Consider the following 12,956-nt stretch of genomic DNA (forward strand, 5'->3'; position numbering starts at 1 on the left):
TGCTATAGTAGCCTATAGCAGGGAGACTGCATGTTTGTGGGAATTAATGAGTCATTACTTAAAAGCATTAACCTTCATTAGTCCCTCATGCATGTTGTGCTCCCCCAATGACATCAGTGTTACCGTAGCAACCCAGCTGGTAGACAGACCTTACTACAAATAAACTGCAGATGTTTTAAATGCAGTGTATTTCCAACAATACACCAAATCTCGATAATTGAAGGGCTTGCAGTGCTTATAAATATTAGCATCTATTCCTGCTTTGGGAAAGCTCAGTGTGCCAAAACAGAGGATCTATCCATCGATTTTACAACCAAATCAATCTTCTTTCTCTCATTCCTCTTAAATCAGTAGAGACACACAAGTCAATGTGACCTCCATGTGGTCATGATGTGGCAGGTTAAATCATCATCTTTCTAAGTGTGAGACCAATAGTATAACCATGACAATGAATACTTGACCATAGGCCCAAGCCAGGAGTTTAAAGGACAAACTAACACTGATAAGGGATAGAAACCTGCTGCGCTGCTCTCTAGACTGAAACTTTGCAATTTTGGCCAGTGATGTCACAGCAGGTTATTTTGCCTCACAGCTGGTGGAAAACTGAAGCTTTGCCGCCGCCTTTTTGTGCTTGTCGCAGGTCAGCATCTGAAACCCCCTTCCCCTCGCACCTTTCGGACGTCAGAGCTGTGTCCGGCGATTTCTGAAACTCACTTTTGTCTGAAACTCACCTTTTGGAACTAATGGAACTACACCACACTGTCAACCATCATACCAAATTTGAATTTCCTAAGTTAAATAGTTTCCGAGTTGTACTCTGGAAACGAAAGTGTGACACGCAAACGGATGGAAGGACGGACACGCGGAGCGCGATATACCCCCCCCGACTACGTTGTCATGGGAGTATAATAAATAAGGTGCAGAGTGAGAGCTCCTTTCAGCCTGTAGTCACTGGATCAGCTGACTCAGACCTGGCATTAACCTTGCATTTTACCACCAGTACATGAATGGAATGAAATGGAAACCAGAGGGCAGCACAGTTGTGAACTTTTGTCATCATTCATTTATTTACAAAAAACAGAAAAAAAACAACAACATGGCTACAGTGAAAAAATAACCAAGACATAAAACGTAGGGTCAAACAGAGATCATGTGACACAGATTACGTCACGAAAGAATCATCTATTTATAGTTTTAAAAAAAGGAACAAAGCTGGGTTTACGGTTGCTGCTCTTAACAGATGATCGATGTTGCAGTCTGCATCCTCCAAAAAGGTAAAATCTGAGTACGGCTCTTCCGCTTTCGTTTCCTGTTGTGGCTCGTTCTCTCTCTCTCGAAGCAGCAGCAGCGCTTCGTCTCGGCGTTTGTGCTCTAGAACTTGAACTCTTTGTATTTCTTGGCACCGCCTCGTGTGTCCTGTGGCTGGGCCTTCCTCTTCTTTTGCTGTACGGAGAAGGGGGGGAGGGGAGGTTATTAATATTCAAATGTGGGGAAAGTGAAATGACTGCTTTAACAGCCTCCCACTTTCCTTTAGTTTATAAATAAAACAGTAGTCATGTTTATTTCCTACATAAGCGGTGATCAGTGTATCACGTGGGGCTTAAATATGACCAACTGTTCCATTTGTAATGATGCAGCTGGTCATGTTAGTGAGGAAAGGAATATAATAAGGGGAAACGCAGTAAGTAATAGAAGAAAAATATACTTCATAAAGTTTAATCTCAACTATATTTAGGGCCGCAACTAATGATTATTTTCATCGTCAATTAATCTGTTGATTATTTTCTCGATTATTCAAAATGCTTGTTTTGTCCGACCAAAACTCTAAGACCCAAAGACATTCAGTTTACTGTCATAGGAGGAAAGAAACCAAAAAATATTCATATATAAGAAGCTGGAATCAGAGAATTTTGACTTTTGTGTTCTTAAAAATGTTTTCACACCAATTTATCGATTATCAAAATAGTTGCCAATTAATTTAAAAGTTGACAACGAATCGATTGATCAATTAATCGTTGTAGCTCTAGTATAACGCAACTAAAATTACCTAGAACAATCACACTTGCTGAGACCTAAGAACCAACTTTTGCATTGGTTTTAAAACTGATGCCTGGTTGATTTTATTGCTGTCTTTTATTGTCAAAACTGCCGTGGAGTTTCCCCAAAATTGGCCAGTGTGACCACAACTACCAATGGATTCCTTCGATTTTTCTAGTTTCATATGATACCAGTATCTTCACTTTAGCTTTAAAACTGAGCCTACTACAACCTCCGAAAGATCGATTGTGTTAATGTGTAGAAACAAATTTACAATAACATGTTATTATTGTTATTAACTTTGACATCCCTAGTCTGTAGTAACTGCATATGTAGATCTTTATGTCTATGAAACCTTCCGCAGCAGCTGCCTGGAAACAACCTTTCTGTTTGAAATACCGGTCAGACTTCAGAAAAGCAAATGGTAACACTTTCAAGTATAAACTAAATTACTGGAGTGTTTTTATCAATCAGCAATCGAGAACAGAAAAAAAAAATTGTCTACATGAAGAAAGATCGTCTGTACCTTCTGTTTGGCAGCGTGCTCGGCCACCATGTCGCTGAAGTCCTCTTTCTCCACCTGGGCCTGCTGTTCTCGGACGTGCTCCTCGTACTTCTGCGTCATGGCCATGGGGTCCAGCTCCAGCTCCTCCGGGGCCAGGGCCACCTCCACGCCGAGCGACTCCTGCCCTCCGCCCGCCTTACGAGCGGCCATGGCCTGAAGACAGCACAGAGGATTTAAGGCACGGCTACACACACACACGACATTGCAGCATTTGACTTCATTTGCTTACATATATACACTGTATATAAATATACATATATACACACGCCTACACACAAAAATACAACAGTTGTCTTACCCCTGACACGTCGTAGATGTGTGTTGAGGCCATCATGGCTGCTCCTACGGGGCCAGTTCGTCTCTCTGGGAGCACTGTGAACAGCTGTGGCGTCTCGTTTCTATGAACACAACATCATTAATAATAATAATAATAATACAACAGAGATTTTCTGACTGATGGTTTTTGATCCATTAACACTTATGAAGATTTACAGTGGGTGTAAAGACATTTAAACACACAGTAAAAAGTAGTTAGTCAGTTCATTTTGTAGATGTAGCACCATTTCTATAAAGAGATGTTTATGTAAATGTTGTATTTTTAATATTCGAAGCTCTTTCAACTGAAAATGAAATGTCAAAATGTTTCTGTTTCTAGCCTGTGGTGCACCAAAAACAGCAGGAGCTCTACTGTTGGGAGTAAATGGGAAATTAAAACAAGCAGCATCGCCGTGAGCGGCACTCACCCGTCCATGGCCTCCTCGATCTTCTTCTTCCTCAGCTCGATCAGCTCTGGCGTCTCCATGCCGGCGGGTACCGATGAGAAGCCTCCGGGCGTGATCAGCCCACTGAAACACACAAACAGACACAGTACATCATGATGAGTTCATCCATGCGTGTCCGTCTCCATGAATGCATCTTTGCGTTGCTTGTATGAACATCGAGCACTCGGAGCTTTGAGAGTGATCTGGAACATATAGGCAGAGATGGCGTCGCCCATCCGTGACACAGATGGAAGATGACATGCACACAGCGAGAGATCAGACCTGGTGCTTTAATCTGAAAGTTCACAGGCCGGTCGATCTTATGATAACATAGTAAATTATGGTAATGTCATTAGTCTGTGTTTAACCTTACAGCTCTTTGCAAATAATGAAAACTTCCAGGTGAGGAGCCTCTTATTTTGAAATGAGTCTCACGATTCTTCTTGATTAAAGTGTTATCAACCAGAATTCGTACCTGTCTGCTGGTGTGAAGAATCCAGTCTCGTCCGTTTTCTCCTCGTCGCTCTCCTCCTCCTCCTCTTCCTCCGATGACTCCTCGTCTGAAGGCTCCAGTTCTCCCCACGGTGCGTGATCCACCTCCTCCTCCTCCGCTTTGGCCTGATCACACAGTCGACATATTATTAGACATATTCTGAAATTAATCAATCTGGGTGTATACAAACCTCATTAAGTTAAAACTGCAGTTGTTACAGGACATTTGATGACAATTTGAACTAAATGTACATGGCAACATTTGTTTAACTGAGAGAATATACTAGCAGATCGGGAAAAAATGTACCATGATTCTGATTAATTCAAAGCTTTTCTGTTTAAGATTATGATCTTGTTGTATAGCTTTTCAGTTTCATGACAATTATGTCATAATGATAGTGATAATGTACTAGGGGTGGGAACCACCAGAAGCCCCACGACGATACTTAAGTCACGATATGATCTTATTGCGATTTTAAACATTAGTAATGCAATAAGATATATTGCGATCCATTACCTTTTTTAACTGAAAATGATGCTATACTATGCTGTATCTATTTTTTCCCACACCCCTATAAAGTACCGTATACACATCTTTCATACTACATGAGATTTACAGTTTCACAGTTACAGTATATACAGTATATGTGTGTGTGTGTATTTGTAGTCCTGACCTGGAAGTCCGCAGCGTTGGTCCCGAAAACGTCACCGTAAAGAGGTTTGCCCATTTCATCTACTGGCGGCTTCCCCCAGCCTCCGGCGTGATAACCAAACGTACAGTTCTAACGGGCAGAGGAGCAAAACGATGAAGGAAGTTAAACACACTGAAACATTAACAGATCATCTCTGCTGTTGTGAATGTGAAGGGCGTACACACAAATCGAGTTAGGTTTGCACATTGGAAACAAACTTTTATAGCACAATAATAAATTGGATTACTGGCATTATGCAGGTAAAAAAAAAAACTCTGCAGTAGTTGTCTTACGTCTGGGATGGGGGAGTTGAGTCCGGGGATCTTGAGGTTGGGGTAGGAGGGAGGGGGGCCGTACCTCTGCATCGCTATCAACCAGGGAGGAGGCACCTTGTGGGCGTTCTGGGGGAAGAAGAGACAACGTAAGCTCCATTTCCTCACTAACAGTAGAGAATGCTTCTTGAAACAAACAAAACTATTCTATTTGGATCCTTTGTGCTAATCCTCTGAGGGGTTTATTTGAGCTAAAAATATGTTGATGCCTGAAACTGAAGTTATAAAACAACAAAGACAAGCTTCCCAGGTATATTTTTTTATACCCGTCATTATCTCAGCTGTCGTGTTTCCTCTCCTTGTTATTGCGTTTCTGAATAAACAACTCGTCACGTCTCGTTTTACAGGACGAGATTCATTTCCACCGCCTGCACAGTCGTACATTCAACAGCAGTAACAAGGAGAGCGACACAACAGCGGCGGTAACAACACTATAAGACAGGCAGCTGCAAGCAGATATAATTACACAGAGCAGTTGATATATTTTTTGGCACAAGTGGAACCTCATACTACACAACATATAGCATATAGACCCTTTTTGTGTTGACGTCATGATTACGTCACGGTGTCAGCTGGAGGCAAAACAAAGGAAAGACTAGAGGCTAACACTAGCAGCGGGCTAAAATTACACATCGAAAATGTCATCTAGCTGTGTTGTTTGGTGCCAGAATCGAGATATCACATACATTTAGATGACAGTAGATGACAAACTGTGATTTGTCGAACGTGATCAGAGATGTAGAGTAAATGTTGTGTACAACTCTCTTTTTGACTGACTTTACTGAAGGACGGTTAACTATAGGCATCCAAAGATTTATAGGCATCATGCAACACAGCAGGATTTTTCCAGAGAAATTGCACTTGATTTCAGTGCTTTGCTAACTTTAACATTTAACTGAACTTCACATGGAATTATGATGTTAGTGGATCTTACAGGTCCGACTGGCATGCCCAGAGCGATACGCAGCTCATCAGACAGATCACCCGGCTTCTTCTCTTTCAGACGGGTTTCAAACTCTTTTCCCTGCAGAGACACAAAAACACAGCAGGTCACTTCTTGGGCTCTTTTAAAAGCAGCTTGCAGCACTGACTATTCGTTTCCAGCAAGGGGTGATTCGCTGTGGAACAATAAGAAGCTGAGAGAAATGGTTAAATTCTCGAGAACCTCGTACCTCGTAGTAAAGGTCTCCGTGGATTGTGAGTTTGGGTTTGATCTGCCATTTGAAGAAGGCGTCGTGGAGCTTCTGGTAGTCGATGTCGATCTTTCCCATCTTGGGACGAACCTTCTCTCTCATTTTGGTTTTCATGGTTTTGGCGTCCTCCTGTGAACGGAAAATGAACAATAATGAAGAGGCTGAACTTCACGTCTCATAAAAAGAGAAAAGCTGAAAAGAAGCGGCTGGTATCCCACCTTCTCCTGCAGGGCCTCCCTCATCTCCTGGATACCCGTTTTCTTGATGAACTCTGGCAGCTCAAACGGAGGCTTCTCTATACCTCTCTTGCCCTGCAGATACTTCCTCTTGAAGCACCAGTGGCGAGGCACCGGCACCGTGTTCCTGGTGGCCTTCAGGTGGACCAGCAGCTTGGGCTCCTGGGCCGTCACATCGTGCATCTCCACTACATCTGGACGAGCCACCAGCTGAGCAAAGAGACAGGGAGAGACGTGAGATGAAAGGTTATTGAGAGTAGTGAAGCAACAGGCTGAAACAAATAATAATCACAACTGTGAATAGTAATAATGACCATTAGCCTTAGTGTACCTGCTTGAGTTCAGCCACAGTCAGCCTGTTCATCCTCCTCAGCTTCTTCTTTGACAGTTTAGGGACATCTGTTCTCATATCCTGTACATGAAAAAATATTTCAAACGTTTTACATGTGAACCAACAGGATTGTGTTTATGTCTGTTCCAGAAGGAAGGACTCATACGTCGTCACTGTCGTCGCTGTCTTTCTTCTCGTCCTCGAAGCCCTTTTTCCGCAGCACGGCCGTCTCCTGCTTCTCCGTCTTCTCGGGCTCCTTCTCCTTCTCTTTCTTCACGTCATCGGTCAGCTAGGAGACAGAAGGGAATGGCTGCGTTACAACAAAACAGAAGCAAATGCCAGAATACACCTGAAGGCAACATTCGCCCGAGTACAGTAAGTCAATAGTGCTCTGTAGTCACCTTGAACGCCTCAAAGATCCTCTTGAAGAAGATGTAGTTGGGGTCGTAGATCTCCGGCTCCTCCGTGATGTACTCGATCTCCACCTCGGGCTCCTTTTCCTTTTCTTTGTCCTTGTCCTTGTCCTTGTCCTTGTCCTTGTCCTTCTCTTTGTCTTTGTCCTTGTCCTTGACCTTGTCTTTGTCATTGTCCTTGTCCTTGTCATTGTCCTTCTCTTTGTCGTCGCCCTCCTTCTTCTTCTGCTGCTCCTCCGCGTGTTCCTTCTTCTCCAGGGCTCGCTTCTTCTTGCTCTTCTTCTTGCGGTTTCTGCGTCGGCGGTTTTTCTAGAAGGGAAGGTTCATAAATTGAAGAGTTTAAAATACTGTAAAGCTCCAATTAATAGCCCGGGCTTTTGAATGATGAATCATTCATTTGATCTAGCTCCGAGACAGTTAACGACGCTCGTTTTACGGCACCGGCACAACATCTCTCTTTATCCTGTTAAAACCCAGCTGCCCGTCAGCGACGAGCCGGTCTGCCGAAACGGAAAAGGGGTGAAAACTAAACAGAGAAAGGTGAGGACACCTTTATTTCTTAGTGGACTTCACATGACAATAGGCACAACTTTGCACCCACGCGGCGCTCAGCGTCTCTGACTGTAATTTTCTCACTCCAATTCACAACATTCTTCCATCTAACGAAACACTCAGCTTCAATCCATATTTGTTAGTGTTTATCATATCAGATTAAGCAGCAATCAACAAATATATCTGAATGAATTGTACTTTAGTGCTCATAAAATGAACTGGACGATTGAGTTGTGGACAATCTAACCGATGTAACGATGTGTAACATGTCTATATTGACAAACGTTACCTACCGTTTAATTGAGATCTGTGTCTAATTGGGGTTCGGCTTTTAATTGAAGTTTTGCGGTATTTATTAAAAACACATATGTGAAAAAATGTCTCTTTCTGCATTGTTATGCACTCGTTTATCTTGGGATTACAACACAGGCAGTATTACTTTTTGTGATGACGTGCAAATATGAAAACACAAAGAGGACCACAACAACAATGCATAAGCCTTCATTTATGAATGAGACACGACTCAAATGTCACAAGTACAGCGGCCTGGTGCTACTGGAGAGATGGTGTGAGAAAAGACTTACATCTTTCTTCGATATCTGACTGTCATCGTCTTCTGTCTCAGACATGACTGGTGCAGAGGAGTTGTTCAAGTCCATTTCTGCTGCCTCATCATCTTCTTCCTCTTCTGCTGACAGGAAGAGAACAGAAACAGACAAATCAGATTACGAACCAGAATGCAACCACATTATCCCAGTGTCTAACAATCCAATGGACAAATATTCCAGTAAAACAGCTGAGTAACAGCTGTACTGACCTGCGGGGTCGGTGAGCTGCTCCTGTCTGATCTCCTTCAGCTGGAGGATCTTCTCCAGAGCTTGAGGGATCTTGGGCCCGCTGATGCTGACCTCCTCGCTCTGCCAGATCTGGAATGGAAGGATATACTTTACAACGACATGGTCATCTGGAATGAAGCTAAGTGGTGAGTTAGAGTGGTGTGAAAATGGTCGGCAAACGCTGCTTTATTTCATGTACGTATCACAGCAACGGCTTGTATATCCGCCATCCTCGGTCTTCTGGTTTCCCTTTTTGAATGATGAATACAGACTACTGCCGCCTGCTGGTGTGGAGAGTTATTTCATCTCATGCAGGCACAGACCGTACATGGTAAATCCACTTGTTAGCCAAGACAAAGGCAACGTGAGGCGACAACAGTCGGCCTTCATCACCGCTAGTTCTTTGATGTCGGCTTGGTGTGTTCGGGCCTTATAACTAATCATCAGTAGTGTTATCTTTCTAAAAATCCACATGCTGTGTTCACTCAGCTTTGAATGGGGCTGTTCTGCAAACATTTTTAGTTTTAAATATGGAGTCTGTTGGATTGGGCAGCAAAAAAAGAAGAAGAAGAAACCTCAACGGAAATCTTTGGACGAACCACTACTGAAGTGAAGTCAGGTACATGAGTTGCCTCCCAAATTAACACATTAACAAAAACCCACATACCTCTCTGTTATCTTCTCCTGGGGGAGGTGGAACTCTCTGTTTCTGTGTCGGCATCATGCTGACACCAGGAGGCAGCGGCCCACGAGGATCCATACCTGCAAAAACACAGATTGCAGGTGACACAACTTTACTTACGATGTGATCATCTACACCAAACATGTGGTGTAAAAAGTCAGCCGTAAAACTTCACTGGAGACCTCAAGCCTCAGAGTCCAGATGAAACCACTGTCATTTGCACTAATCTTTTTCTGGAAATACAGTTTACTTTGTGGCTCAGGCAGAAGGAAATTGTGATACAAAATAAGTTATTATGGGTAAGGTAACGTGCAGCAGGAATAAGAAATCGGACCAACATACCTCGAATTGGTGGCATGGATCTGGGCCCCCCCGGACCCTGCTGCATCTTCACCATTTCCTGCTGACGCTGCTGTTCCATCATCACTGCAGCCTGATATACAAGAAGGAAGGAGATGGGACTTGAATACATGGTTAAAGAAAAGGAGTAGCATCGAGGGTGGGAAACTTTTATCTGGCAGCTGTCAGACATGAGTGTAGCTGTAGTTTTTGTCAGATCTTTTGTGTTGTTGTTTATAATTTGTGTCCCTTGCTTTGAGGACAGATGTTTTACGGAGCTGTTTTTCTTAATCCTACCAGCTCACAGACTGGTTGCATCTCAGTGTTTCAAAGGGAAATCTGAAAGTGGATTACATAGTCGGTAAACGCCACCTACCTGCTGCTTGGCTCTCTCCTCCTGCTGTAACACCATGGCTGCTCTGTGCTGGGCCATCTTCAGCTGATCGTCCTGCGACAGGCCGGGAGGGGGCAATCCCGGGGGCTCCATGCCCATGTGGATGCCGGGCGGAGGGGGCCCTCCGGGCATCATGCTCATAGCCTGGAGCATGCCTATGCCAGGAGGCATGGGGGGCATGGGCATCGGGGGCATTGGAGGGATGCCTTGCATCTGGGGAGGAGGAAACATAGGAGACTGTGAGGAGAATGAGAGGTATGAGGGTGGGAAGTGAAGTACACTACAAGATGTTTCTGAAAACATTTGAGGCGAGAAATAGGCATTACAGTAACAGAATATTGATTCACATTTGATCAGTGCTGCCTAGTTTGACCGTTTGATTGACGTTTGCGAGTGATTGACTGCCGGCTCAGTTAAATGAACAGCCAATAGGAACGCTCTCTCTGAAATGACCTGTGATTGGCCAAAGTCTCCCGTTACGGGTTTGATTTTTTAAAGCCTGAAAACAGAGCCATGAGGAGGTGCAGAAGTCTCATTTTCTCTCAGAACACTTGAATTACAATATGCTAAAAGGTTATTATGGAATTCTTGCCCAATGATGCCAAAAATATTCTGCCTACTGCCGCTTTAAGCACTACCATTACACTTTCAAGTAGAGTGGTATATGCAAATATGTCATGCAGTTTGAATATGCAACATTAGGTGGTAATACACACTAAACTGATAACACAATGATGTCCAGGAAATCTGGTGAGATCCGCCAGCAGTATGTGTGATCACACAGGAAATACACGTATAAAAAGTTTCACACATTTTCAGCTACGTTTTCCATTTGATATGTGACTTTTACCTGGGAGCCCATTGATTTGTCGTCATTAGGTTTGCAGAGGAGGATCCCAGTCTGCAGAAAATAACACCAACAAATGAGTGAATACTTTTGTGCTAAAGACTTTATGAGCAACAGTATCTGAGAAGTAGACTGTGCATTGTTTCTTTAACCACATTAAGAAGGTAGAGTCCACACTATCTTCTCTTCACAACTATGTTTGAAGCATGCATGAACCAGGCACTACTTTATCCCTATCTAGTCATGTTCTTTTGAGTGTTGGCCATACTGGACAACGCCAGCCATCCTCTGCACGTCGTTTGGTGATGACGGCGTGCAGAGGATGGCCGGCGTTGTCCAGTATGGCTTTTGAGTGTTGGCCATACTGGACAATGCCAGCCATCCTCTGCACGCCGTCATCACCAAACAGAGGAGCTCGTTTAGCGGCAGACTGCTGCTCCCCAAGTGCTCCACAGACAGACTCAGGAAATCCTTTGTCCCCCGGGCCATCAAACTGTACAACACCTCTCTAGGGAGGAGGGGGGGACAAAGGAGGACGGTCTGCAGGACAGGTAATAATGCACTACACTCACTTTTAACAGTCTCTTCTGCACTATATTCCCCTTTTTTTTTAATAGTCGTGTATCACAGCTGTTATCCTGCACTATATTCCTTTTTAACAGTTTTCTTCATCTCCTTGTATTTTTATATTTGGTATATTTTTTGTACTACAAACTTTTTTACTGCCTTTTTACTAACATGTTTTGCACTATGGAACTGTGATACTGGAAACTTGAATTTCCCTCAGGATCAATAAAGTTACTATCTATCTATATACCCGTGTGATAGTAAGTAGGAGTACTGCTGGAAAAAAAGAAGTACAGAATGTCAAAGCTGACAGGTACAAACATTCAAAACACTCAGCATCAATACATGGGTACAGGCACAGACTTTGTAGTCATATTCACCTGAATCATGTAGCCCTTCAGTCTGTCAATCAGCTCCTCTCTGGGACCTGAAGAATGACAAAAAAAATACTTAATTCAAGCAAAGTATGTAGACTCTCCTGTTAACAACAGTCATGGTATAACATTGCACTGACACTTCTATGAATGTAAGCTGTGTTTGACACACACATGGTAAATCACATGCACACAAACACTCAGACAATCACAGCCATATCATAATTTAAGTCCATTTTCAATCTATAGCATGTTCAAGTCTGACAGAAGTTGTAATTTGTATTAAGGATGTTCTCACATTGCTCTTGCACACATAGTGGACAGCCTGTAGCCACAAAAAGGGAGTAAATAATGCACAACTAACATGTGCTACATTAAGACTATTGTATTTATGTAATAAATAATATATATATTTAGCTATCACAACACCACTATTGTCTTATTAGCTTCTTTTTTATCCTTCAATCCTGGTTATATGTGTGAAGTTAAGCCCCCTTCAACACTACCAAGAGAAGTTAGCTTGACTCTGACAAGTGATGCTTCATTGAATGAAGTTAGCCAGCAAGCTAACAGGTAAATCAATAGCTACTTACCTTAAAGGAGATAGTTAGTGCTGCTTTTCCACACATTATGTTACTGAATTACATGTAAATAGACACTGTGTACATTTTAAAGAGTGTAAATACACTGCAGGGTCTAACTTTAGCTCGCTGCTTAGCAACTAGCTCACTGCTTAGCAACTAGCTTAGCAACTAGCTTAGCAACTAGCTTAGCCTTAGCAACCAGCTAGCTGCTGTTATCTAAACACACTCCTTCTCCTCCGTCTTTCTCTCTCTCTTGTTCTTACCCATCGTGGGCGCTCCCAGCTCCGCCAGCTTGCCGTGAAGCTCCGGGTGGCTCCATGTGTTCAGTGCCGCGATAGCACTGCCTAGATCGGACGATTCTGTGCCCGGTGGTCCGTCGGACGCCATGTTTCAGGTACGTTCAATGGACGAGCGAGCATGAGCGGCGCAGAATGGGATTAGCGCAAAGCATGATGGGGAAGCAACCCTGCCGCACTCCTTGCTGGGATATGAAGTCCTAAATGAGGAGCAAATAAGCTTTTACTAATTATAGCCTGTAGATGTCAGTGTTGACACCTTGAACCTGGCTTGACATCACAATAATCAATATATATTATATTATATTATTACTATATATATATATGCATTTCACTGTGTAATTGTCTGAAATATATTAATTATTTATTTTTTAAATATTTTTGAGAGTTACAAGTTCTTTTAACATGGTCATGGAGCATATATACTGTATAT

General features: G+C 43.0%; 1 protein-coding gene across 4 annotated transcripts; it reads right to left on the minus strand.

Annotated features, from left to right (window-relative positions):
- Positions 1-1,040: 1,040 nt before the first annotated feature.
- On the minus strand, positions 1,041-12,694 carry sf3b2 (splicing factor 3b, subunit 2). 4 transcript variants are annotated; one of them, XM_074623094.1, is made up of 22 exons: positions 12,491-12,694; positions 11,650-11,696; positions 10,706-10,756; positions 9,838-10,068; positions 9,465-9,555; positions 9,108-9,202; positions 8,422-8,530; positions 8,189-8,292; positions 7,255-7,361; positions 7,041-7,206; positions 6,806-6,928; positions 6,640-6,720; positions 6,291-6,518; positions 6,052-6,201; positions 5,814-5,903; positions 4,841-4,948; positions 4,530-4,637; positions 3,839-3,981; positions 3,346-3,447; positions 2,901-3,000; positions 2,564-2,755; positions 1,041-1,443 (listed from the first exon to the last, which is right to left on the minus strand). In XM_074623094.1, the coding sequence occupies exons 1-22, from the start codon at positions 12,612-12,614 to the stop codon at positions 1,372-1,374; spliced, it is 2,622 nt and encodes an 873-aa protein (XP_074479195.1). In that variant the 5' UTR covers positions 12,615-12,694; the 3' UTR covers positions 1,041-1,371. The 4 variants fall into 4 exon arrangements, with proteins under 4 accessions (XP_074479195.1, XP_074479196.1, XP_074479194.1 ...); XM_074623095.1 differs by having other exon boundaries at positions 7,041-7,163; positions 7,212-7,361; XM_074623093.1 differs by having other exon boundaries at positions 7,041-7,169; positions 7,212-7,361.
- Between the last annotated feature and the right edge of the window lie 262 nt (positions 12,695-12,956).

This window comes from Sebastes fasciatus, chromosome 22, assembly GCF_043250625.1.
Source record: "Sebastes fasciatus isolate fSebFas1 chromosome 22, fSebFas1.pri, whole genome shotgun sequence".
Lineage (NCBI taxonomy): Eukaryota > Metazoa > Chordata > Actinopteri > Perciformes > Sebastidae > Sebastes > Sebastes fasciatus.

What these genes read in the sequence shown, in the direction of transcription:
- sf3b2 (XM_074623092.1), bottom strand. Translation starts at nt 12,614, where the DNA reads ATGGCGTCCGACGGACCACCGGGCACAGAATCGTCCGATCTAGGCAGT. An exon ending in ACAGCGACGACAGTGACGAC is followed by an intron (nt 6,721 to 6,805) that starts GTATGAGTCCTT and finishes TTTCATGTACAG; the next exon opens with GATATGAGAACAGATGTCCC. An exon ending in CTGTGGCTGAACTCAAGCAG is followed by an intron (nt 6,519 to 6,639) that starts GTACACTAAGGC and finishes CTCTTTGCTCAG; the next exon opens with CTGGTGGCTCGTCCAGATGT.